The sequence below is a fragment of the Helianthus annuus genome, chromosome 14 (genome assembly GCF_002127325.2).
Source record: "Helianthus annuus cultivar XRQ/B chromosome 14, HanXRQr2.0-SUNRISE, whole genome shotgun sequence".
Lineage (NCBI taxonomy): Eukaryota > Viridiplantae > Streptophyta > Magnoliopsida > Asterales > Asteraceae > Helianthus > Helianthus annuus.
In genome coordinates, this window is record NC_035446.2 from 71,445,386 (window position 1) to 71,471,681 (window position 26,296).

The 26,296-nt window shown below is 34.0% G+C and overlaps 3 protein-coding genes across 6 annotated transcripts; 1 reads left to right on the forward strand and 2 right to left on the reverse strand.

Annotated features, from left to right (window-relative positions):
- Positions 1-6,371: 6,371 nt before the first annotated feature.
- LOC110908315 lies at positions 6,372-14,920 on the forward strand. 2 transcript variants are annotated; one of them, XM_022153232.2, is made up of 17 exons: positions 6,372-6,466; positions 6,669-6,728; positions 6,795-6,914; positions 7,082-7,144; positions 7,540-7,611; positions 7,722-7,829; positions 7,943-8,023; positions 8,100-8,153; positions 8,736-8,861; positions 8,946-9,035; positions 9,246-9,368; positions 9,924-9,986; positions 10,518-11,321; positions 11,412-11,459; positions 12,097-13,095; positions 13,426-14,418; positions 14,551-14,920. In XM_022153232.2, the coding sequence occupies exons 3-17, from the start codon at positions 6,903-6,905 to the stop codon at positions 14,584-14,586; spliced, it is 3,672 nt and encodes a 1,223-aa protein (XP_022008924.1). In that variant the 5' UTR covers positions 6,372-6,466; positions 6,669-6,728; positions 6,795-6,902; the 3' UTR covers positions 14,587-14,920. The 2 variants fall into 2 exon arrangements, with proteins under 2 accessions (XP_022008924.1, XP_022008923.1); XM_022153231.2 differs by having other exon boundaries at positions 6,669-6,914.
- A 2,353-nt stretch (positions 14,921-17,273) lies between these two features.
- Positions 17,274-19,486, reverse strand: LOC110908316 (50S ribosomal protein L18). Of its 3 annotated transcripts, none has more exons than XM_022153235.2 (2): positions 19,290-19,486; positions 17,274-17,875 (listed from the first exon to the last, which is right to left on the reverse strand). In XM_022153235.2, the coding sequence occupies exon 2, from the start codon at positions 17,859-17,861 to the stop codon at positions 17,484-17,486; it is 378 nt and encodes a 125-aa protein (XP_022008927.1). In that variant the 5' UTR covers positions 17,862-17,875; positions 19,290-19,486; the 3' UTR covers positions 17,274-17,483. The 3 variants fall into 3 exon arrangements, with proteins under 3 accessions (XP_022008927.1, XP_022008926.1, XP_022008925.1); XM_022153234.2 differs by having other exon boundaries at positions 19,128-19,485; XM_022153233.2 differs by having other exon boundaries at positions 19,132-19,479.
- A 2,702-nt stretch (positions 19,487-22,188) lies between these two features.
- On the reverse strand, positions 22,189-24,604 carry LOC110908317 (calmodulin-7). Its single transcript, XM_022153236.2, has 3 exons — positions 24,460-24,604; positions 23,448-23,817; positions 22,189-22,416 (listed from the first exon to the last, which is right to left on the reverse strand). Exons 1-3 carry the CDS (start codon positions 24,533-24,535, stop codon positions 22,314-22,316), a joined length of 549 nt encoding a protein of 182 aa, XP_022008928.1. The 5' UTR covers positions 24,536-24,604; the 3' UTR covers positions 22,189-22,313.
- Between the last annotated feature and the right edge of the window lie 1,692 nt (positions 24,605-26,296).

A 26,296-nucleotide genomic window follows, 5' to 3' on the forward strand; every position in this document is an offset into this window, starting at 1 on the left:
TATCTATATGAACTTTTCTCACCTTTATTTCTAGAAAGATCCCCTAAAATGAGGGTACTTTGGTCTTTTAAACACTATTTACTTTTTAGCCCCTAAATTTATTACACTTAAATCCCTGAGGTTTTAACAAAATTATAGATAATTAGTTAGAATTCACCACTCCACAACAAACTTATAATTTTTTTTACGTATTCTTGACATATCTTATAAACTATACTGTTTAAAAAAATCCAAAGATAGTATGACGACCTACACATTTTTGTCGACGTTTCGGTAATTGTCTTGTTCAATATCGACGCACGGATTAAAAGGTACAAGTCGATAATACTTTAATGTACAAGTAATTAACACATGTAATCTAATGCACCTAATGTACAAAGATGGGCTCCATCTATGCAAAAAAAAAAAAAACAAAAAGAATTAAAGGTACCGTAACATAAAATGAAGATATTATGTGTCACATTTTATTTTATTAAAACTGCCTAATATTTATACTAAGATATATCTTATAAAAACTTTAAACAAACCACAACAAACTTTCTAAATAAAGGGGATGGCAAATCTAAAATTAAACCCTAATGCACTTCTATAGTTACTATTCAATATCGACTCACGGATTAAAATGTACAAGTCGATAATGCTTTAATGTACACATAATTAAAACTTGTGATATAATGCGCCTAATCTACAAAGATGGGCCCCATCTATGCAAACAAAAACTAAAAGAACTAAAAGTACCGTACCATAAAATGAAGATATTATGTGTCATATTTATTTTATTAAAACTGCCTAATATCTATACTTAGATATATCTTATAAAAACTTAAAACTAACCACAACAAACTTCCTAAATAAATGGGTGACAAATCTAAAATTAAACCCCAATGTACTTCTATGTTACTACTGTAAATACAGAGAAGGACACCCCAATATCTATTGCTAAACAAAGTTAAAAAATAGATCCAGTTCTGAATTCAATTGTTGCGAAAAACCAAGTATGCGAGATTGAAAATTCTAGAGTCAGTTATGTTATATTGCAGCAGTGAATAATTGTTTTCTTTTATTTACTTTTAGAGTGAATTTCAAGGATTATCCTTTATCTTTATACCCATTTTCAGGCGTTGTCCTTTATGTTCAAAATAGACGAGTTTTGTACATTATGTTTTCAAATCATACAGGTTTTGTCCTTTAAGCCAAACTCAGTTAATTTTTTCTGTTAAATCTGATCATATGAGGGTATTTTTGTCAATTGATATTTACAGGGACTAATTGTGTAGATAATATAAATAACCAACCTTTTTAAAAAATAAAAAAATGTTACAAAAAGGCCCACCTTCTTCATCAAAAACCACCACCAACTCCGACCACTACTGCCAACTTCAGCCACCGCCAATCTCTCTCTCTTAACCCCCTTTCTCTCTCTAAACTTTTTCTCTTCTCTCTCTTGTTCAATGCAGAAGCAGTGAGCCTCTATGTTCAAACTCAAAAATCAAAGACTGTTTAACTGCAAATCAATATTTGAAAGCCCAAAATTACTGCTATGTTGCTTTAGCCTGTTCAAATCTTGATGAGTAGATGAAGACCAAATTATTACCGAATTTAAACTGTATCATCTAAATAAAGCTCCAATATACTTTTTCCAAATCACGAAATCATACCATATGTTAAGCGTCGGTTGTTTGCACTATAAATACCAGACGATAACTACCCTCGAACCATTCACCAGTCTAATTTTACACCCAATCGTCCTTTGCTTCGTCTGTGCTCATCGCCAGAACTCTCAATTTTGCTTGAAATTCTCAAAACGTTGTTGTAGCTGTGCAAACTGTAAGTATTTTAGTGCATACTGCTCGTCTAGGTTCAGGGATTAAAAGCCACAACCTAATTTCTATTTGCAGTACATTGTGAAAGTTTAATTTGACTGTTGGTGTGTGGGGGAGGTGTTGCGGTCGTACGGTGGTAGTGCTGTGTGAGGGTGCTGGTGGCAGGTGGTGGTGCTAGAGAGAGAGAGAGAGTAGAGAGAAGGAGGTGGCAGGTGTAAGTGACGGTGGTGAAAGGGTGGCAGGAGGTGGTGGGAGAGAAGGAGAGGTGAGAAAGAGGGAGAGAATGAAAGAGTATGGTTTTTTTGTGTGTATATATATATATATATATATTAGTTTTCTAAACCATTTTTTAAGTTATTTACATAATTAGTCCCTGCAAAGGTAAAATGATAAAATTGTCCTCATGTGCAAGGCACATGATACGATTTAACAAAAAAAACTAACTGGGTTAGGCCAAAAGGACAAACCGTGCAACATTTGGAAACATAAAGTACAAAACTTATCAGTTTTAAAGGTTAAGGACATTGCTTGAAAATGGGTATAAAGATAAAGGACAATCCTTGAAATTCACTCTTACTTTTTTGTGAATATTAACTTATTTGATTTTTCAGATTCAGTTGCATGATGACACATGCCAATTTAAACAACCCAGTTGTCGAACAAGTTTCCAAGGTATTGATTTTGATGGTTTTTAAGTATTATTTTTGCTTATATCTTTCACATTAACATGTTTATTATATTATTATATGTGTGTTTTATTGCAGGATGATGGTGAAAAAAGTGTTGATATTATTTTTTATGGTGTAATATTTAGTCCATACAAATCTAATCTTCAACGTGAATTTAGTGAAGATATAATTTTAAGGTTTATTTAATCGTTTTTAACTTTTTTTATTCAATTTTTATCCTTTTTAAGGATAAGAAGTTTGAGACTCAAAGGAAGAGATCCAAGAGACTCTCTAAATGGAAATGGAGTCAGGTTATTAATTTAGACGATTATAAGGACAATGACAAAGAAGAGGAATTAGAAGATACTGCCGATTCAAGCACAAACCAAAAAACCCGATTAAAAATATCTTGAGTGTCAATTCAGAAGTGGAACAGATTTTATGTAGTCTAATATGAAATCTATCAAGTGTTTTTATGTTTTTTTTTTCATTTTCAGTTGTTATATTTGATCTAGACATATGAATAAAGAAAAAAAAATTGAATTTTATTTTTTGTGTTAATATAATGCAGTTATTGACCATATTAACAAAGTTCAAAATAAAGTTAGTGTCCTAAATTTACAAGTCAACTGAACTTGTATATGTTAATATGCTAAAGTTGCAATAAATAGATATTGCAGTTAGATATAGTCAAGCTGAAATTATAAAATATTGCAGTTATTTTTGGACATTAATATAATAATTTGTATTTCTTAATTAAAAGAATGATAAAGTAATAAACATTAAAGCTAAACTAAAAAACTGAACTTACTATGATATAAAGTTAATAAAGATATAAACTATTAACATTTTATTTTTTATAAAAACTGTTTTTAAAATTTTATGAAAATATAAATTTTTATATATAAAAACGAAATTTAACAATTAAAGTTAAAGGTGTAAAACGTACTTACGAGTCAACTACTATTTTTTTCTTATAAAAACAAAAAATTTAAACTTAAAGTTTATTGAGTGAGTACCATGTGGATATTAAAAAAAGTTATGAACTTTAAAAAATAAAATTATAAACTTTATTATTTAACCAACAAAATAAACTCACTTACAACTATAACAACTTATCTTTTATTATTATTATCTTTTATTAAAAAAACGAAACTTTACATGTTTAAAACAGTTTTTTACTTTATTTATAAACAAAACATTTTGTTTTTATACAAAAAAACAATTCTTTTATAAACATTTTTTTGTAACAAGTAATATAAATAAAATACTCCAAAAATTTACAACTCTTACTAGATAAACACTAAATTGTGTTGCAAATTTTTAGGAATTATAAGTTCAACTATATTGTTGTAGATAATATTAGTCAGTTTCAAAAGAATTCTTTACCAACCTGACTAGATACATAGTAGATTGTGTTGTATTCCTGAGATCTCCTCAGGTAGTTGTAGTTGATAAGCTACGGAATGGAAGATGGTGGCCGTTGAATCCTGAAAATGGGAACGATAGTGCTAGCGGTTGTGTTAAACTGGCGAGCAAATATGAAGGTTGTCGTTGGATCTGATGTGATAGCTCAGATGACTTCACACAATTGCGGCAGTGCTCCAATTCGAAGATGTCGTGATTATACGTCGTTGAGTTAACAAGATGGTGATGCTATCCGGTCATGGAAGTTACTTTTGCCAGAAGATGCAACATTTGCAGGTTTGGTTCGATGATGATTTTAGAACCACTTCAAACTGAATTGATTCACATGACAGTGTGTTTCTTTTTTTATATATAAAAAACTTTCATCAAAGTGGTTATAACGATTTATTTGATTTTCAATGATAGCCATTTAAACAAGATCGGTTACGACACTTGATAAAATGAAACGAATTATTTAAGTTACACTGCATTCAACAAAAAGAGTTAATTCCAATTATATGTTTATTTATTGATTTATTTGAGTTTTCAACTCCACGAGGAGTTTGGTTTTGATCACCTGTTATATAAATATATGTTTGAAATATTATTAATTTTATACATTTATCGGATTTTATCATAAAATATTGATAAGTAGTACCGAGGAAAAATTTTGTACACTAATCTTAATTATAGGTTACAAAGGTGCCGAAATCACTAAAATACCCTTAAAGTGTCTTAAATTTTTGGGAAATGCGCAAGTTTACTCCCTCTAAAATAGCTTGGCTCTCTTGTACATGTTGCTTCAAAATGTGTACACAATGTAAAATTACCAAAAGGGTAAAAATCCCAATTCTCTTAATAAGGTAATAATATTATTAATTTTATACATTTATCTGATAATCATAAAATACTGATGAGTAGTACTGATGAAAAATTTTATACATTTATCTTAATTATAAGCTACAAAGGTGTCGAAATCACTAAAATGCCCTTAAAGTGTCTTAAATTTTTGGGAAATGCGTAAGTTTACTCCCTCTAAGACTATGGGGTATGGGGCGGGGGTTGGGGCGTGGGTTGGAGAGAAACGCCCAAGTCACCACCCCGGGTGGGCTTGGTTTTGGGCGTGGCCCCTTGGGCGGGAGTTTAAGGCCGGGCGTGGGGCATGCTAGCGATCCTATGTGGCCGGCTCTTATTGGCTTGTTGGCTAGGGCATAGCGGGCCATTTAAATTTTAAAATATAACCCTTTGAAATTGCCTTTTTTCCACGCCACCCAACCCACGCCCCACCATACCCCTTTGAAATTGGCTTTTGGTCTTGGGTGCCCCATAGTCCACGTGTCGCACCATGCCCCCAACCCACGCCCCACCATACCCCACGGTCTAAAATAGCTTGACTCTCTTGTACATGTTGCTTCAAAATGTGTACACAATGTAAAATTACCAAAAGGGTAAAAATTCTAGTTCTCTTAATAAGGTAGTATAGAAGTATAGATTATTTATATTTATACATACTAATTCCTTTAATTATTATAAAACTTTTATTTAATTCCTTAATTTATAATTCAATTAATGGAAGACATAAGTGGGCATAGATTTCATGGAAGAAATGTCTAGATTGCTCTCAAAATGTCTTAAAACTTTGGACAATGTTCAAGTTTCTCCCCTCTATAAAGGTTTGCTTCATTTACCCAGTTCTCTTAATATAGTACTAGGTTAGAACCCCGTGTATTACACGAGTTGAATAAATGTAATTTTATATATTAAATAATAAAAAAATTATATCTTTATGAACCCCGTATATTGTACGGGTTAAATAAATGTAATTTTATATGTCAAATAATAAAAATATATCTTTAAAAACCATGTGTATTACACATATTAAATAAATGTAATTTTGTATACTAAATACTAAAAACGTCGTATCTTTAAAAAACTCGTGTATAATCGGGTTGAATAAATCTACCAAATAATAAAAAATTATATCCTAAAAACCCTATATATTACACATGTTGAATAGATGTAAAAAAGAGTTATATCTTTAAAAACTATGTGTATTACACAGATTAAATAAATGTAATTATGTATATTAAATACTAAAAACGCCGTATCTTTAAAAAACCCATGTATAGTCGGGTTGAAAAATCTACCAAATAATAAAAAAATTATATCCTTAAAAACCTCGTGTATTAAACGTGTTGAATAAATCTAATTTTACATAACAAATGATAAAAAGTTATATCTTTAAAAACTTCGTGTATTACACGGGTTATATAAATGTAACTTTGAATAGTAAATAAAAAAATATAATTTTCTGTTAAAGTTATTATTATTATTTAATATAAGAGATAAATAGGAAAATAAGGTGAGAAAACACCAGAATTACACGTGTCCAAAAAAGATTTTTGTTTATTATTATAGGATAGGAAGAGGAAGATTATATGGATTATAGATATAGATATAGATTATAGATATAGATAAGCATAAGAAAAAAAAAATTAGGCCAAACACCCCTCAGAAGTCCAACCTCTGTAGATCTACCGACATCCTCTGTCCTGAATATCCGCCCAGGTATCATCGTCTCCTTGATTCTATGCTGAAAAATTCTCTGCAATTTCTATTTAAGTTTTTCATTATTTGCTTTTGATTTAGTTGTTTTAGGCTTTTCAACTCCTTTTTAGATAGATTAACATGGAGTTGGAGCATGATCATATTATCTACTCTATAAGACATGACCCATCATTTAATCACTTTGCAATTTTGATGATTAAAGATCATGTAGAAGAAGAAGCCATTGATGTGATTAGTCATAGCTGAAGAAAGGAATATACAGGTATAGTGTTTTGTTATAAGATAATCAAGAATGGCTCCCTTCCTGACCAACTATCAACTGGGAAAGACACTTGGTATTGGAACTCTTGGAAAAGTGAAGATTGCTAAGCATACCGAGACCGGGGAAACTGTGGCGATCAAGATCTATAACAAGAGAAAAGCTGTTAACCTTGATATGCTTCAACAGGTTACCTCAACTCTCACAATCTCTTATGATATTTATGATATTATACATATTATTTAAAGCTTTCTGACTGTTGATGAATGATTTCGGAATATTTACACTACTGCCCTTCTGGTTAGTCAAATTCGGTTGATTTACTTTCCTTTCTATGTATAATCTTGGCGATGCAGATAAAAATGGAAATTGCAACTATGAAGTTGCTAAAGCATCCAAATGTGGTCCGCTTATACGAGGTTTTGGCAACATTCTTTTTTTTTTAAATATTAAGATATGCGTCTCCTTTAATCATAGTTGTCAATAGCAACCGTAGCGATCGCTATAGCACGCTACGTAGCGTATAGGTCCAGTGTCCCTATTTGGGTTATAGCGATGAATAGCGAGAATAGCGACACTTTATTTTTTTTAAATATAAATAGCAATTAAATATAGCTATAAAATAGTTGGATTTTAGGTTTTTGTTAAATATACATGTAAAATAGCATATATATACCAGGGTATTTTTGATATAATATACATATAATATTTAAAAAAAAAATTCTAGTGTATCGCTATATATAATATAGCCGCCTGCTATTTATCGCTATTCGCCATTAACAACTATGCCTTTAATAGTGTTTTGTTTCTTCAGGTTATAGGGACCCCTTCAGACATATACGTCATACTCGAGTATCTCCGCGGGGGAAATCTTTCGGATAAAATTGTAATCTTATGATCTTCATATATATATAGTTTTTCTTTGAGTTGTTTGAGAATTTTAAAGCTAATACAGCGTAGAAAGATGATACATAACGTTATAGATCGATTATGTAGGTGGAACATGGACGAATGAATGAAGATGAAGCCAGATATTATTTTCAACAGCTCATTAATGCTGTTGATTATTGCCATAGTAGGGGCATCTATCATAGAGATCTAAAGGTCGTAAAAGTTCATTTATATTCAAGCCTCCCTTTGCCCAATACTTATTACCAGATCTTTTTATGTATCTGTATCTATAGTCTCGCTACTTTCTAACCTTGTTATCCCTGCAGCCAAAAAATTTGCTTCTGGATGCATCTGGCAACCTCAAAGTTACAGATTTTGTATGGAGTGCCCTTGCTCAACAAGTTGAGGTAAATATAATATTTGAACTTTTAATTGTTCTTTGTGTTGTATCTTATATTAAATTTTAGGGATCCTTTTTTGCAGGCCGACGGCTTGCTTCACACGAAGTGTGGAACTACAAATTATGCCGCTCCTGAGGTGCAGGCAATTGTTAATTCTATCCTATTTCTTTATTATGCATACAATAGGTGGCCGGCCCTGAGAATTCGTGTATCCTGTTTGAGCTTGAAAAAACGTGCCCTCAGGCCTTAACGAAATTGGGTATTGGGCTCACTAAAGATCTAAACCTAATACCAATGGGCTATTAACTAATCTAAACCATAAAAATAGTTTTGTAAGTGGGCCTATCTTGGTGTTTGTATGGGTATATCCTATTAAAAATAATATTATACATATACATATCGGGTTTTTTTCATAAAATAATGCGCCCCTCGAAATACCGGGCCCTAGCCGGTGGTCCTCCCCGCCCACCCTCAGGGCTGCCCATGCAGGCCGACAAGTCGGATGGGTTGTGTAACAGGTCAAAATGGGTCACTTTGGTAGGGGCTAAAACACTTTTTGTTCATATATACATTCAACTTTATTTGCCCATTTGACCTAGTAGATATAAAACGTAAACAAAATCGCGACCCATTTGGAAATGGGTCAAAATTACCACCTTGCTTACTCATCTTCATCCGGTACTTGTTCATGGAGTATTTGAAATTCAATCATTTTTAGGTGTTGAGTGATAAAGGATATGACGGGGCAGCTGCAGATTTATGGTCGTGTGGAGTCATACTCTTTGAATTACTTGCGGGTTACATGCCATTTGATGATTCTAATCGTATGAACCTACTTGGAAGAGTGAGTACTGTATTAAATTGTGTTGTAAATTTGATTCCTTGTCATAATCTTGTTTTGAGTTACTTTTGGTGTTTTTGTATGTAGATTAAAGCTGCAGAGTTCACTTGTCCTTCATGGCTCTCCTTAGATACAAAAAGGTTGATACATCGCTTATTGGATCCTGACCGCTCTACTGTAAGTGTCTGTACTCACGGTGGCATTTTGTTATTGAGATCATGGCTTCATTATTACTGGAATAAGATACGTGCATTTTAAGATATCACTACTTGAGCATTAAAACTGTATCCAAGTCCCTTGCAGCATTTCACTGTTTGTCCATTACAGTTCAAGTTATGCCTCTTTAAACACCGAGGTTTTTTTTTTTTTTTTTTTTTTTTGTGGCAGCGGATAACATTACCTGAGCTTTTGAATGATGAGTGGTTTAAAAAGGATTTCAAACAGCCTGAATTTCTGGAAAAAGAAGAGACAAATTTTGATGATGTGGAAGCAGCTTTTCAAGTTTCGGAAGTGAGTTTATCATCTTTAAACCATTTCCAAGTGGCTATGATAATTAGATGTAAAGGATGGTTGACTGTCCTTAGTAAATGAAAGAGTAACACAAATCTAACACATGATGGGAAAACAACATAGAAGGGTCAATGTGGACCCATATGTGGTACTATTGAACTCTTAGCAGTGCTGATACGGGTGTATATGAAAACATTCAGACCAAGAATAAAGAGACGGGCATAGGTCAAAAGTCAAAACGTCTTAGAATAATCCACTCCTTTGTCAACTAATCGGGTTTCTAACTCGGAACGAGAATTTTATAAATTAACTTTTATCATGAATAACCCATTTGCAACCGATTGCCTTATATGGGAAACACATAAATATACTGACGTTCAGGTGTCTTTCTGATCAAGAGTCCTCATATTCTCAATTATAACATTACGTAATCCAGTGAGTGAGCCAAAGCTTCACGAATAGTGTCAGATTATGTATTATAGGATTGTGTTTGTCATTTATGGAATCCATATAATCGACTCACAAGTATATTTTAAAGAAAACTTGCTTTTGCAGGAAGAGGTAGGAGCTTCACTTTTAGCACACAAGGCGGCGCTACAGTTTTTAGAAGGCATACAGGTACTGGTGCCTGCCTTTAACTCTTGCTACCTTAAAATAGACAAGACTTTCTTGCTATTTGAGCTGGGAAATCGATCGGAGGCATAAAGGGCTATATTATCTCTTGATTTACAAACCGGTCAAAGCTCTTCAACTTTAAAAATACATTTGTATAAGAGAAATTATCTATCCGAGTTAAAATTGGCATTAATTCATGAGAATGTGAGAGCGTATGCCCTTAATAGTCATAAGTATGTACGATTAAGGATTTGTATCACATATAATTTCTCTTTGTATAAAAAGTGATGCCTACTTTTTTGTTGTTGAGAAACATACTTTAAAATAAATATTATTATGTGTATTTTCATAAACATCACTTTAGCCCAGTTTGTAACCAATTCATTAGATATTTATTAATTATAATTTGTTATTTATCAAAAGTGGTATATTCGATACGATATTGTCATTCTTCATTAGTTTATTAGCTTTTGTATTTAACTTTTAGATACTGTTTTTATAATATATAATCTTTCTTGCTCTGCGATTACGTAGAACTACAGATTAGAAGAGATATTATCTGCCACCAACAACTTTTCGGATGGAAATCTCATTACGGAAGGTAGATTAGGAAAGGTGTACAAAGGACAACATTTGCAGTATGGGAATTTGGTGAATTTTTCCGTACGAAGGTTAGATCGTAACTACGGGCAGGGAGACGAGTTTGAGACGGAGATTTCAATGCTTAAGAGTCTCCAACATAAAAATATTGTTTCCTTCTTTTGGCTTTTTGATGAGGATAATGAAAAGATAATAATTTACAAACAATCAGTTCATGGAACTCTTGACCAACATCTGAATGATCCAACTCTCACATGGTCTCAAAGACTTCAAATATGTTTAGGTGTTGCTAATGCATTGAACTACATCCATTATGATCTCATACATTGTGACATCAGTAGCTCTAAAATATTTTTAGATAATAATTGGGAACCCAAGATGTACGGTTTTGAACTTTCCACAAAATATCCTCAAAGTTGGAGGCATCGCCTTCTCTTCTTTCGCTACTTTGGTAACATCAATATGACACCCAAATATGATGTTTGCTCTTTTGGTGTGTTATTGTTTGAAGTCCTTTGTGGGAGGAAACCAACGATTACAAATGACGGTGTTCAGGACGAACTAGATAAGATCATCAATCCTGATTTAAGGAAACAAATGGACCCACAATCGTTGGAACTCTTCACAGACATAACTTATAAATGCTTGAATCAACAACTTGTGCAGCGTCCAACTATGGATCATATTGTCAAAGAACTTGAGGAGGTGTTGGAACTTCAATTGAAACATGCAAATCTTGTAAGCCCATCCTTTTGTATTTTTCATCCTTTTCTGATTATTACTTTTATGTTTACGCATTTATTTTTATGGCGGCAATTTGTATTATAGGAACACTCGATAGCTGCAGATGGAGGTACATCATCCAACAACTCGAAGGTAATTACTTTATTGTAATTAGTTTGAGGTGATTATGGTTCATAAAGTTGTATTTTCACCATAACCCAAGCGACATAGTTAACCAAAACAATATGATCATATTTCTCCTCATATATGAAACTGCACTATTCTAAAAAGTATGTGCTCATGTGTTTTCTAGAAGTCTTGTCCTTTCGGAAAATTCAAATTAGTATGATAGCGTTTTAAGTACATGTCTCGACAAGCTATTTAAGTGTTTGCCCTATATTTTTTTTTTATTTTTAAATATGAGGTCTTTCACATATATATATATATATATAGGTAGAGGATCCTGTAAAAAGTGCCCAAAGTGTGAGAAGTGTATTATAACACTATATATAATACTATATAACACCATATAAACACCGTATAACAATATGTAACACCATATAATACCATATAACGCTATGTAACACTATATAACATTATATAACAAATATAACACTATAGTTTGTTTGATATTTTTTATTACTTTATAAAATTAGTTTTCCTGTGATACTAGATAGGGATGAACATAGTATGAAGGACGCTAATCTTTATCTAATTTATCTTTCTTGCTAGCATGTACTGATGTACAAGCTTTATTACTCCTCTTCTTACTTGACGCCTAATTTTGTAGATCGAGTTTTTGAAGATCCCACTTAGGGAAATAAGGCGAGCCACAAATGATTTTGATGAAGCAGGCTCTGTTGGGTGTGGTGGGTACGGCATAGTTTACAAGGCAAAACTTGACGTTTTAGACATCCAAAGTTTGTCATCTTTAGAAGGGAAGTGTAAAGATGAACTGCGCAAGATAAACAAAACTGTGGCCATAAAGCGCATATTTAGTAGAGAAGACGAGCAAGGTAAACAAGGGTTTTTAACAGAAATTGAATTGCTTACTAGCTGTAAGCATTCAAATATAGTATCTCTCCTTGGATTTTCTAGAGAAGCTCGTGAAATGATTCTTGTCTACGAGTATGCTTTTAAAGGAAGCCTTAGTGATTATTTGGGAAGCAATAGTAAAACGGTTACACTTACTTGGGCACAAAGATTACAGATTTGCCTTGATATTGCACATGGAATTAATTACCTTCATACCAACACAGAGGGAAAACCAAGGATAATACATCGAGACATAAAGAGTGAGAACATTCTGTTAGATGAAAATCTGAACGCAAAGATTGCCGACTTTGGTCTCTCAAAGTTCCATCCTATGAAGCAACAAGCTAGCACTATTTATACAAAAAATATTGCAGGCACAGAGGTGTACATGGATCCAGAGTATTTGACTACATTCAAATATAAAAAGGAATCGGATATTTATTCATTTGGAGTCGTTTTATTTGAGGTCCTATCCGGGAGGATGGCCTATGACCCAATTTACCTTGGTGAATATGACATGGGCCTTGCACCCATTGCAAGGAGACGCTTCAATGAGGGAACGTTAAAGGAATTGATAGATCCTAAAATGTTAGAAGGAGATGATGATCACATTTTTACTTTAAATAGAGGACCCAATCAAGATTCTTTGGACACTTATTCTAAAATTGCATATCAATGTTTGGCAGAAACTCAAGGCAAACGTCCAACAATGGAAGTTATAATCAAGGAACTTCAAAATGCATTGAACTTGCAAGTAAGTCAACCTTTTTATAGAAAATACAATTTTGTTTCTTCATATCATTGACCCCCTTTTAAACTTGGTCAAATCTCGGTTCAATATCGGTCAATATCGCTGATATTATCGGTACCGATATTCTGACCGATCTTTTGTACCGTTATCTCGGCAGGGGACCGATAACCAATATATACCGCTAACCGATATATCACTGATATATCGGTTAATATATCGGGATATTAACTACATAGGAACAAATGATAAAGGACAATTCCGTTTTTATTTTGTTTTCATTCTTGCCAGCATGTACAAATTTCTTATATATTTTAACACACAATGTTGTTGCAGGGGGATACCATGGAACTCTCAAGATTTGAACTCAGTGATATAGTGTTGGCTACGGAGAACTTTGCTGAAACATACTGCATTGGTGTAGACTCTAATGGGATGGTGTACAAAGCTGAACTTGAGCATTTTGGCAACGATAGTTCGTTGGAAACACAAGGGAAGGATAATGGTGAACCATCCAAGAAACGCATTACCGTGGCTATAAAACGCATCACTAGTAGAAAAGGTGTGCAAGGAAAAGAAGGATTCTTTTCAGAACTTGAAATGCGTGCTCGTTATAAGCATCCAAATATAGTTTCTCTTCTTGGCTTTTGTGATGAAGGTGATGAAATGATCCTTGTCTACGAGCATGCTTCTGAGGGAAGCCTCGGTGACTGTTTGAAAAACGTTAGCAACATGAATAATCTTACATGGACCCACCGTCTACAGCTATGCCTTGAGATTGCACGAGGACTCGATCACCTTCACACTAAGATGGACATCCTACATGGTGACATAAGTAGTCCCAACATTCTGTTAGACAAGAACAAGGCGGCAAAGATTGCTTACTTTGGGATCTCTAAGTTACATCCAACAAATCAAGAGGCGGGCGTGAAAGTGTTCAGGGATCCAGAATATGAAACAACGGATCCAGGATATGAAACATGGGATCCAGAATATGAAACAACAGGCGAATTGAAAAGAGAGTCGGATGTTTTCTCTTTTGGAGTGGTTCTTTTTGAAATCTTTTCTTGGAAGTTGGCGTATGACCCAGGTTACGTAGTAGTAAATGACAAAAGGCTTGCACGCCAAAGCATCAATATTGACGGAATGATACAGAGACTAATAGATCCTAAGCTAAAGGAAGAAACTGACAAAATCACTTCAAATGGAGGACCCGATAAAGGTTCTTTGTACGCATTTTTTAAAGTTGCATGTCGATGTGTTGGAGAAGCTTCTCAGCTCCCTATGGCAACCGTCATTAAAGAACTTGAGAGAGCATTACACTTACATGTAAGTCAATATAACTTTCTTTTTTCTCTTCATGTTCTTGATCACTTGCTAAGAGTATTATGCTCACCTATTATCATACCTGCTCTCATTACATCACACGATCTCTTATATGCTTCATATTTGTTTTGCAAGAATAAATCCACAAACCCCGACGAAAATAAAGAATGACAGATTCTTAAAAGGCTGAAGAAATGTACTTCATTTCCAATCAAATAGTGGTGCGATATTGTCACGTACATCACCTTTCAAGTCTATTGCAAGGACGTGAGATGCTCAAACGCGAAGAAAGATTGTTCAAGGAAGCATATGGGTGGATCAGTGGATGTGTAACTTCATTTCCTGTCATGTGATTCGCTATGGATACTAATGTTTGGTTCGGTGTGATCTTGGTGTTTGGTTTAGATGCGTGATAACTAGTCACTTGTGTTCTAAACCATTTTGTAATATTAATCAACTATATGTAAAGATTACCCGAAAATATGATCCCAAAGTTTCCAAAGTATTATACTGTTGCGGAAGACTTTTCAAAAGGATTTAGGTAGGCCTGGCAACAAAACCCCATTTGGGTTATCTTAAAAATGAAACAAGTCACAATGGGTCTGGAAAATAAGTAAGGATGAGTCAAGATGGGTTTTAAAATTTCTATTAAAATTAGTCATGGGTCAGGATTGGTTTTTAAGTTTTAACCAAACATATATGGGTAAGGGGAGGAGGGGTGGTTCACTAGTAATAGTTTCTATCACTCCCACTATCCAATCAAATCATGCCATGTCATCACCCAATATTCTATCACTAGTGATAGAAATGTAGGGGGGGTGGTATCACTAGTGATGGAATTCTATCACTCCCAATTTTTTTTGAACTATATACATGTGTGTGAATATATACATGTTTCGTGTGTATATATCCCATATTTCGTGTGTGAATTATATGCATATGTACACGTGTCATTTGAAGAGATGCCCCCATGCAACCTTTATATGCATATGTACACGTGTCATTTGAAGAGATGCCCCCATGCAGCCTTTATTCAAAAAGTTCAACGCGTTATCTGTTTAACGCGTTTTGTTTATAACGCGTTTTGGGGTGGTCGGCGGCGGTGTTTCGTGATGGTTCAACGCGTTATGGATGGTCCATAACGGACCACCCCGCCTGCCCTAACTCTAAAAGAGCATCACACAGAGTTGTAGACTTCATACTTCGTGTGCAAAAATAAAAATAAAAAATCTAAAAATTAAAAAAATCATTTTTTAAAAAAACATATATGGGTAACTCTAAAAGAGCATCACCAAAGGCTGTGTTTTGTATCAATGGGCCTTGAGTCAGACGTAACCAACAAGGAATGCCCACTTTGTCCCCTCTGATACGACAGGTAGTATTTGCAAAGGTGGAGGGACGTTGGCGCACGATGATTGATGCCACGTCGCTTGCTGAGTGTACTTGTTATGGGGATTGTCAGGGCAAAGCCTGACGCATGTTGATTGACTACAGGCTGCTGCCTCTTGTACTGGATGTACTTTTATGAGCTGTCCAGGTTGCGCGTACGCAGGTAGGTCCCTGCACAGGAACTCTGGAACAAGCTGAGTGCTGTTGCAGTTAAGTGTGGGTATGGCCCTGCGTGCGCATGGCTTGCGCAATATTTAGAATCATAACCCTTCAGCGGTGAATGAAAGTACACCCAAATTTAGTGTATTATTGACAATGAAAGTGGTTAAAGATGAATAAAGTGTGGCTCTAAATTGTTTGCAAACCCTAATCGACTTTGACCCAACATCACATTTGGGAGGACAATCCTAATCTGGATTAATTTTTAACACATTAATTATTTACAACCCTTATAACAGGGAATCCTTCAAACTTGCAAAATTACATATTTTCACAAAATAGAAAATTTCAATATATGACATACAATCAGGGGCGTACCCACATGAAGTTTAGGGTGGGCGGGCGCACCCCATGAAAAAATATTTTTTAGTGTTATTTTTTGTCGGAAATTCCGACCGCACCCCTTGAAAATTTTCAACCGCCCCATTTAGAAAAAAAATAATTATTAACCATTTATTCCCTTAATTATTTAATCAAATCAAAGCTCAATCTGCAATTAATTTTTATTAACACAAGCCCAACCCAACCTAAATAAATTTGAACTAAATAAAATTACCCAAACCCATCCACCCATTACATTTCCAAATCCCGCCCCCAAAAAACTCCCAGCGACTTGACGCCACTGTTCACGACCTGGTGGCTTTTTTTTACCAGAAAAACCAAAATTCCGGTTGGACCGACCCATATTACTTCAGAATTCCAATATAGAACTAGTATGGTTCATTTATTTATTTTGTTTTTTGTGATGATTAGAAGAAAATATAGATGAGTAAGAATGTAATGAACCTATAGTGTTTAGTATCTTTAGATGATATTTTGGACCAATGAGTAAGAATGTAATGAACTTATGGCGTGTTTAGTATATTTAGATGATATTTTGGATATATTTAAAAAAAAAACCTGTAGGGCACAATTTTAAGTACGTTTGTAATTTGTAATGACGTGTTTTTGATGATTTGTAAATTTTAGTTTGATGTTCTTTTGTCTTACATGATCCGACCCGACCCGTTATGAACCGATATTTTTATACAGCTAGGGGTCTAAAATCTTTGAAAATATTCCGCACCCCTAGGAAAAACTTCCTGGGTCCGCCACTTCATACAATGCACTTCAAACATGATTTGAGTAAAAATGTAATTCTGCAAGTTGAGAAGGAGATACATGAAAAAGTGTTTATAGTTCATTAGCCCATTACCAGCAGTTAGTTAGCCAGTTGGTTAACCCATTACCAGCAGTTTCAATCAAAACACTTGAATAAAAACAACTCTGATATCAGTTTCAATCAATACACAAAAATAAAAACAAATCTATTACTATCTATTTCTCATCTACACTAAAAATACCCAAATTATTCTGATAATTTGACCAAGCTTAGTGTCACCAGATTTATATCTATCAAACAAAAGATCAAATGGGCGATGTGGGTTAAGACCAAGCTAAGTGAATAATAACAAATAGCTTTAACCCGGGTGAGAAGCATCATTATTCTCATCAAGAATGAGCTTGACTCCATTGTTCTTAAGAGAGTTAATAACAGCCCAAACTTTGGTTCGGTTTTTAAAATCTTTTTTCTCGAGCTCTTTGTTGACATCTACATGAATCCCTCTTTCTTGGCCCGATTCAAGACCTTCAACCTTGAGCCGCATAGCCAACACCTCACCCACAACGGTTGCAGCCTTTGCGTTACAGGTTCGACCACACTCAAGCGAGTTCTTTATAGAATGTTCAACTGTTGAAGCCGTTGCAACTATCCGCCCATTGTTTCTGTCCACTACATTCGCTGTTATGTATTTTAATGACATGAATAGCCTCAATACGTATCTCTTTAACACTGTCATCCTTTTGTACGCTCCTACGTAAAAACATGATGATTAACAATTGAAATCTGCTAATGCATTTTTAATCAAATTATTATTTATGGATATCTACTCTTCTGTTTCTCAATGTGAATATCCATTATTCAAACCTAAAGCAAAAAATGCTTAAACAATTTCACCATATAATCAAATAATGTATAAATTTAGGAAGCTACTCACCAATAAAACTGATCAGAGATAACAATAACTGATCAGAGATAACTTTTTTTTTTTTAAATTGTTATTCAAATCTGATATCTTTATGTCTATGGTCTTTTAAAATTTGATGTTGAACTTCAACTAAAAGTTGGTGATCTTTGTATGTAAAAACACGTTTTATTGACTAGGAGTGGCAAAATGGGTGGGTTGGGCAGGTTTGGGTAATGGGTTAGGATGGGTATGGGTTAGGATGGGTTTGGGTTAGGATGAGTTTATTAAGAAATGGGCTAGGATGGGTTTAGGTCAAGGTGGGTTTCTGTCAAGATGGATTTGGGCATGATAGGCTAAAAATATAAATAAATTAAAAAAAAAATCAATTTTTTTTTAAAAAATAAAAAAAAATCAAAAATAAAAAAAGGTTAAGCATATGAAAACTGGATAAGAAATTTTAACATTTGCCATTTCACAAATCATCTTAGCGAGCTTCTCAAAACTGAAACTTATACACACTGATGTTGCAGAACCTCAAAGTACCCTATCATTGCAAAGCAGCATATTACATTATTTTCATTGACAATTTTACAAGAACGTGCTGGATTTAGATACAAAACAGCACCCATATTCAGCAATTACAAACACTAAACATAACTGAAAGTGATCATGAAATGTCAATGAATGATAAAAGTGGTTTGCATATAAGGCCATTAGTGACAGTTGCAGCTAACATGAGTGTGCTGCTGGTCCACATAACAACTATAAAGAGACCCTTAAAACCAAGGATTCATATTGTCAATTTTAACCAACATGAACTTAATACCTTCTAAAGATTGAAAAGTTAGGCAATTTTACAAAAAAAAAAAAAAAAAAAAAAAAAAATCTAATGTCAAAAATATGCTCACATGATCGATAGACGATAGTTACTAAAAAAGTAACTCAGTTGACATGCGAAGATCAAATGTGAATCTTTTTCTTTCTGTTTAACAAATTAGGGTTCTTCAAAACTTTCTTGATCAAATTGAGGGCATATAAGCACATAACTGAACACAGACAATTGAAATTGAATCATTCCAATAACTCGAAAATACTAACTTACGAATTGAAATCAAGTCAGATTGAATATGAACTCAAGTTTGAGTCTAGAAGCCGAAGAACATAGAGCCTTTATTGATTGAATATGGTGAGATTGGCGACGTAAGGAGAACTGAGTCGTCGACAATAACAGTTTTATGATCAGGATTTGTACAGCAATACCTGAAATCGATAGAGAATATGATACAATAACAGTGTAGGTCTTTGATTTGAGTGGTGGAGGCGTGAGATTTTGATTTAGAGAATACAGTTTTTGATGAAAGATTCCACGACCGATAACTGAGTGGGACTCACCGAGTTAGTGAGTTTTGCGGAGATGGGGCTAGGGTTAGTCGGTTAAACCGGTTCAATCAGTTTCAAAAACCGAACAAATTAAAATCCGCGAGCTACATGCGAGGTATGGGGATTTTCCCCGGTTCGTTATGGTCCGGTGCCAGGCCAAACACCGCCCCCCCCCCCCCCGCGTCCTCACCGCCCCTTTCCAGAAGTTGGTGCCGGTCCACAAAAGGACAAAAATCATCCCTCCCCCTCTCTCACACACCTATACATACAATATATACATATACGTTTTAGGTCTATCCTCCTATTTCCATACCTCCATCCTCTTTGCCTCATCCTCACACCCATCCTACGTGGCAAATCATCCTCCAACGGAGGGCCATCACCATACCGCATAGCCTTAGCACTCGCTAATCGCTATAACAATTGAACACAAAACCAAAAAAGGTTGTTATGACCAAAATGATACTGACATTATATCGATCAGAACAATTAAAACGAATACCGGTATTGATAGTTCGATCAGAATTGAGTTTGGTTCGTCAGGATACTAACACTTGTATAACCTACGATATAAAAAAACACTCTTTTTTCGATTTGAATGCAACTTCGTTTTTACCATATTTAATATCGGAACATCAAAAAATCAAACGCAGTGACGTATTCAAATCATTTAAAAAGTTTACGAACACAAGTTATCTAAGAAAAATCAAATTAAATAAAAATTAAATGTGATAAAAGTGTATCTTATATAAACTATAAGGATAATGCATTTGTTATATTGATAAAACTAGTTTTTAATACCCGCGTTTTGCGACGAAACCGTTAAATCAAACAAAAGCATGAAATTGTTAACTCGAACAAACTATATATGCAAAAACGTTCAACCACCCACGTGCATTACATAGTATTAAAGCGAACAAAATAACATATCCGTAGTTACAATTGTAAAAGAAATTGGGAGTGAAAATAATGAGGAAAATAGACTGTGTCTTAAGTAATTATTTTTTTATGACTATACTATCTTATCATTAGCTAATTACTTATTAGCAATATAATTGTGTATCGCTAAATGATATGCTAATAGTGTCAAAGATATGGTATCAAGATGCAATCGGATCAACAACTCAACCCAAAAGTTTATTAAAGAAAACCCCTAAGGCCATCTGTAGTCATAAAGTCTTTTTGTGGGCGTTATGCAACACGTGTCGTGTCACGTCACACAAAGCCTTTATGAAGCGTTATATCACTAGAGCCCGTAGTCATAAAGCTCCTACCTCATCATTACTCAATTAATTAATAACCCCTTCAATTATACATACATATGTATCTATATATATGTGTGTGTGAGTGGGGGTAAAAATTTGCAAATCATTCACGCCGTTATGAACATAGCGCTCTCAAGATTTCAACCCCCCATAACACCCCCATAATGGTGTTGAGGGGCGCTATAGGGCTTTATAGGCATACATGGCACCACACTACACATAACCTAAGTGATACAGAATGATTACACCAAAGAAAACAACTTAGAGCATTCTCATCCAACACCCTAAAATTATACATACATTCCACTAAAAAACAACTCCTATATCAACATATTTTCACTAAAAACAAATACTTTTTCCCTCTTCTTTTCAATTTTATAACTTTTTTTTACCTTTATCATTACATTTTCTCTCTCCTCCACTCACAATCACTTTCAATATATATTAAAAAAGTATAGGGGGTGAACAGTGTCCCCCAAATATACAGATAAACAGTAACATTTTTTCTCTCCTCCACTCACAACCACTTTTTATACTTTTTATATTTTAAAAACACCCCACACAGATTTTGATGGGTTGGATGAGAATGCTCTTATATCAAGTTGTTATAACAACCCTTCAATCCTTCTCTGCATACTTGAATCCAGGAACTCAGCCCACGAACATATCAGCAGCCCAATTCATATCAGCAACCCAACAAACAAAACAAAAAATAGCAACTATAAGTAACATATTAACAAACTTGGTTTGTTAATTTTAACACCCCCCAGTTTAATAGCCAAACAGGTCAAACATGCTAGTAGAATGACACAATTCATTGTGCTGATTTATAAGAAGACCTTTTGTTAACAAAGTAAAATATTAACTTGGTACAATATAACATTCTAACTATTAAACTGGTATGTATAATGTAATTTTAACAACCCCCCCACCCCCACCCCCACCCCAAGTTTAATAGCCGAACGGGATTGTGTTGATTTATAAGACCTTTTGTTAAGAAATCAGCTAACTGTTTTTAGACTCGATTCCAATAAGCTTTATAACACCTTTAGAAACTAAATCTCTTAGAAAATATAAATCAATCTCAAAGTGTTTAGTCTTGTCATGAAAGACAGGGTTAAGAGCAATTGATACAACAACATTATTATCACAGTGCATTTGAATTGGCAAAGTAACTTTAATTCTCAATTCATATAAAATGTTCTTATCCACATCACATCACAAGCTGCGGTAAACATAGATCTATACTCAGTTTCTGCTGAAGATCTAGAAATCATGGCTTGTTTCTTACTTTTCCAAGAAAGTAAAGAATTTCCCAGAAATATATACATTCTAGTAACAGATTTGTGTGACTTAGAACCCAGTCTGAGTCAGCATATGCAACAATAATAAAACTGGACCCTTTACTAAACAAGACTCCCTTTCCTGGAGGTTGTTTAGAGACTTGAATATTGTATGGATAGTCGGATCAAAGAAGAGAGTGAGAGGTTCGTATGGACAATTACAGCATAAGATTAGAGACTTGAATATTAATCATTTATTCACAAATATGAGTTTTTTTGCATAGACAATACACTCATTTATGACGTCATAATACCCGGTTAAATTAACTTTATTATACACGAGAATATTGGTATAATCAGAGGACAACACAAGTAAAACGACTCTTTTTCCTCCCACTTAATGTAGTGGTTCTTGATGTTGATTGCATGCTACCTTCTTCCCTTCCTCTTCTTCTCCTTCTGTAAACATATGTTTTGTCACATTTGTTAAATCCACATGATGTGTTCTTATATAGTGGCAAAAGAAAAACATGAATAAAACATGTCACATTTTTTTGGACATAAGGCGCATAACTCTTGGCAAAAAGGTCGATTAGTGCATTTACCCCCCTTGTCTTTCGACTATCAACGGCACTACATGATGCATGATTAACCATCCCCATTTTTAACGTTATTTTCATGAAATTAGTAAAATAACGTTAAAATTAGTACAATTTCACTTTTGCCCCCCGAGGGCCCACACATATATACATTATATGTGCACACTGCAAGCAGAGCGTAAAACCATCAATACACAATGAAAATCAAATGTAAATTTATTCGAGCAAGCTACCTTTAGCTTGAACTCGACTAAAAGTTTACACGAGCCAATTAGCCAAAATTACTATCAAGCATGTCTTTACCGAGTTGGCAGATAATCATTATGATCCTATTTAACTCGTTTAGAAAGCAATGCTCACGAATATAAAGACCCGCATTTTGTTTGCATCCTTCAAATCGTTGGCAAATAGTATTACCAATGAAAACAAATAATAGACAAAAAATGATAGTCAAAGGTCCACCAAATCAAGTAAATGTCAACACATAGCAGTCAAAATAGCCCTATAACCAAGTTACGGAGAAATCTAATTCTGCTCAAGAACCAGATCCTAAGTGCAAGAAATGCTACATCTTTGAATAAAAGATTGATCCTTATAAAACAAATGAAACTCAAAGTGAGTTTTCCCTACCCGAATAGCGAAATTTTAGAACGAAAAAAGCTGATTTAACATATATATCATGGATGAATTATCAAATTTGTTCTAGCAAGCACAAAGAAACTACTCAAAAGCTAAAGAGCAAAGAGGCAGGATAAACCGAAAAGAACCCAAAGAAATATTTAAAATATGAAATGAATCCTACCAACAAGCAAAATTAAATATCTTGTTTTAACTTTTTCAAAATATTTTTCAATGTTTTAATGTTTTGTGTTTCGGGTTCAAGATCCTCACTTGGCCATCATGATCTTAACAAATTCCTCATAGTTGATCTTTCCATCACCGTCAACATCAGCCTCACGAATCATCTCATCAATTTCCTCATCCGTCAGCTTCTCACCAAGATTGGTCATAACATGACGAAGCTCGGCTGCAGATATGACACCATCTTGGTTCTTATCGAAAACCTTAAAAGCCTCCTTAAGCTCCTCCTCAGAATCGTTGTCCTTCATCTTCTTGGCCATTAGACCAAGAAACTCAGGGAAATCAATGGTACCGTTTCCATCAGCATCAACCTCGTTGATCATGTCCTGAAGTTCGGCCTCTGTGGGGTTTTGTCCAAGAGACCTCATAACGGTTCCAAGCTCCTTCGTCGTGATGTAGCCTGCAACACAACACCATACACACAATTTCTTCATTACAAATTTCACATTTTGATTCTTCATTGTTTTTTCTACCAATAGATGCTATAAAGGTTTTAAAATAATATGAAAGCTTGTTTTAGATCAGATTTTAAGCACATTCCATGAAGAAATCATGAATCTTTAAAAAGCATAACTGAGTGCACACGGGCTGTTAAAAAAGTTCACGGCTCGCTAAAAAAAGTTGGTTTGTAAACGAGTCGAGTCCAATACAAGGTAAACTAACTCATTTAAATTAAGCCCAAATTTAGTATATATAAATTGTAACGACCTATAAATTTTGCTTTATGTGTGCATGTTCAAAATATTGTTATTTTTTTATTAAATCCATATGTGAAAAAATAGAAAACTTTAAAAATTACAAGAAATAATAATAAACGAGTTGGCTCTAGCTCGACGAGCCACAAGCTGGCTTGAGCTCAACATTATGTGTGCATCTTCATTGGATAAAATTTAACCCTCTTAGCAAGTCCTAAACTTAACCACATAACATATAGTAACTAGCAATGATCTAAACTAACAAACTACAATTTACAAATTACCATTTGTATGTACCCAGCTTTAAATCATGACATATAAAAAAAGAACATAGAACAAGAACTGACCATCTCCATCCTTATCAAAAAGGCTAAAAGCTTCTTTGAACTCGGAGATTTGATCATCTGTGAGCTGATTAGCCATTAATTTGTGAATTTAAGATGAAAATAACAGGAAATAAAGAGGAGATTTTAGGGGTTCTTGTGTTTTTGGAGTGTAGAGTATATATAGAAGATTTGTCTTTTGAAAGAATATGATGCTTCCCCCCACTCATAAACGCATGTATTTTACTATATTGCCCTTGGCTTTATTTTATGAATTGTGACCTACATGATTGACAAATATGCTATTCCTTGCTAAAACGTGTTCTTGCACAAAGTAAGATTCTTTCTTAAACCATGTTACCATGGTTTTTAAGTTTGAGAATATTTAGTGTTTTGTTCATATACTTATGAAAAAAGATATTATTGATATAGTTACGTATGTACTTTTCCTCAAGTATTATAGAGAATGGTTTCTTAAAATTTTCATCATACGTCAAATTAACTTCATGTATCCCTTCATTAAGTATAATCAGTAACTTTTTTTTTGTTTATGAAGTTCAATTCCCTATAAATTTTGAGTTTTTTTAATGGCGGATTTTGTTAATAATACGCATCTACCATGTAACTAGATGCGAACACTTGCAACGACATAGGAAAGATGGAATAGTTACCAACAATCTTAATCTAATTTAAAGATGGGAATTTTGCTTTATTTTTTGACCCATGTGTATCTGTCATGTCAAATTTAGTTAAAGCTGTCTGGATCTTGTTATCATGGTTTGATTTTATGTGTTTAGTACAAAGATCTGATACGTGATTCGCCAATTTGATAGAAAACTAATTGAACGATAAAATACTTTATATTTAATTAAAGGTAGTATTGTCACAGCTTGGAATTTTATTAAGGCTACATGTGCAATTTTAGTTTTTATTAAGTAGATAGTGTTAATTCTTGTGAACTTTACAGGATGGAATAAATAATACTTCGTAAAATAAAAAATAAATACTTAAAATATTTTTAAGGGCGGAATAAATAATACTTAAATCAGTGATTTTAATGGTGTGTACATGGTGGTTCAATTCGGTACTGAGTCATAAACATAACAAATTCTAAAATTTTTGGTTCGGTTTAATTTAGAACCGGCATATTGTTAATAAACAATAGGCCCATTATGTGCGCGTTGCGGCAGGACGCGTTAAATGCATTACATGCCCAAACTGTACTCCTAATATACACACAACAATCTTCTAAAGCTTAGAGTAAAACCCCAAAGGCAAATTTTTCAAAACAAATTTTTGAACACTTATTGGGCATTAACAAAAACCCTAAAAAAGGGCCAAACTCTGAACACAAATCATATAATAAAGAACAAAACCATAGACTACCGGATAAAAAAGAGCGTCACATAAAGCTCAACATCGAGATAAGCCACACGTCACACACAAGCATGACGACGGGGCTGGTGTTTTCAGTGGTGAATGTAAGTCAAGTCTTGAAGACCGGCAGAGACCGGTCATGAGAAACCTGGAAAGTGGAAACGCCAATTGATGATATGTCCTTTCAACATTTGTTATTATATAAAACATGAACCCTAAATTCAAAAACACATACCATATCTGCCATATCGTCGTCGTCATATTATTCACCATCATCCTTACCAGCCACACTATTGAATGAAGTTGCTGTGAAGACCGCTCTTCATCAAATATATCTACATAACCATCTTCTTGCAACCGGATTCTTAAATCTTTTGATGTGTCGTTACTAGTTACTATAGGCGGTTTCTAATGTATGGCTTTCAAAAAATACACTAACAACATCTTTGTAATTCTTTAAACAATCACTTAATGCACATAATAA

Bases quoted from the DNA above. Each gene is read 5' to 3' on its own strand.
- LOC110908317 (XM_022153236.2), bottom strand. From the start codon at position 24,535: ATGGCTAATCAGCTCACAGATGATCAAATCTCCGAGTTCAAAGAAGCT. The intron at 23,818-24,459 runs GTCAGTTCTTGT...GTTGTGTTGCAG, and splicing joins TTTTGATAAGGATGGAGATG to GCTACATCACGACGAAGGAG. The intron at 22,417-23,447 runs GTGAGGATCTTG...ATATGTTTACAG, and splicing joins GTTAAGATCATGATGGCCAA to AAGGAGAAGAAGAGGAAGGG.
- LOC110908316 (XM_022153235.2), bottom strand. From the start codon at position 17,861: ATGACAGTGTTAAAGAGATACGTATTGAGGCTATTCATGTCATTAAAA.
- LOC110908315 (XM_022153231.2), top strand. From the start codon at position 6,759: ATGGCTCCCTTCCTGACCAACTATCAACTGGGAAAGACACTTGGTATT. The intron at 8,024-8,099 runs GTAAATATAATA...CCTTTTTTGCAG, and splicing joins CCCTTGCTCAACAAGTTGAG to GCCGACGGCTTGCTTCACAC. The intron at 14,419-14,550 runs GTAAGTCAATAT...TTGTTTTGCAAG, and splicing joins AGAGAGCATTACACTTACAT to AATAAATCCACAAACCCCGA.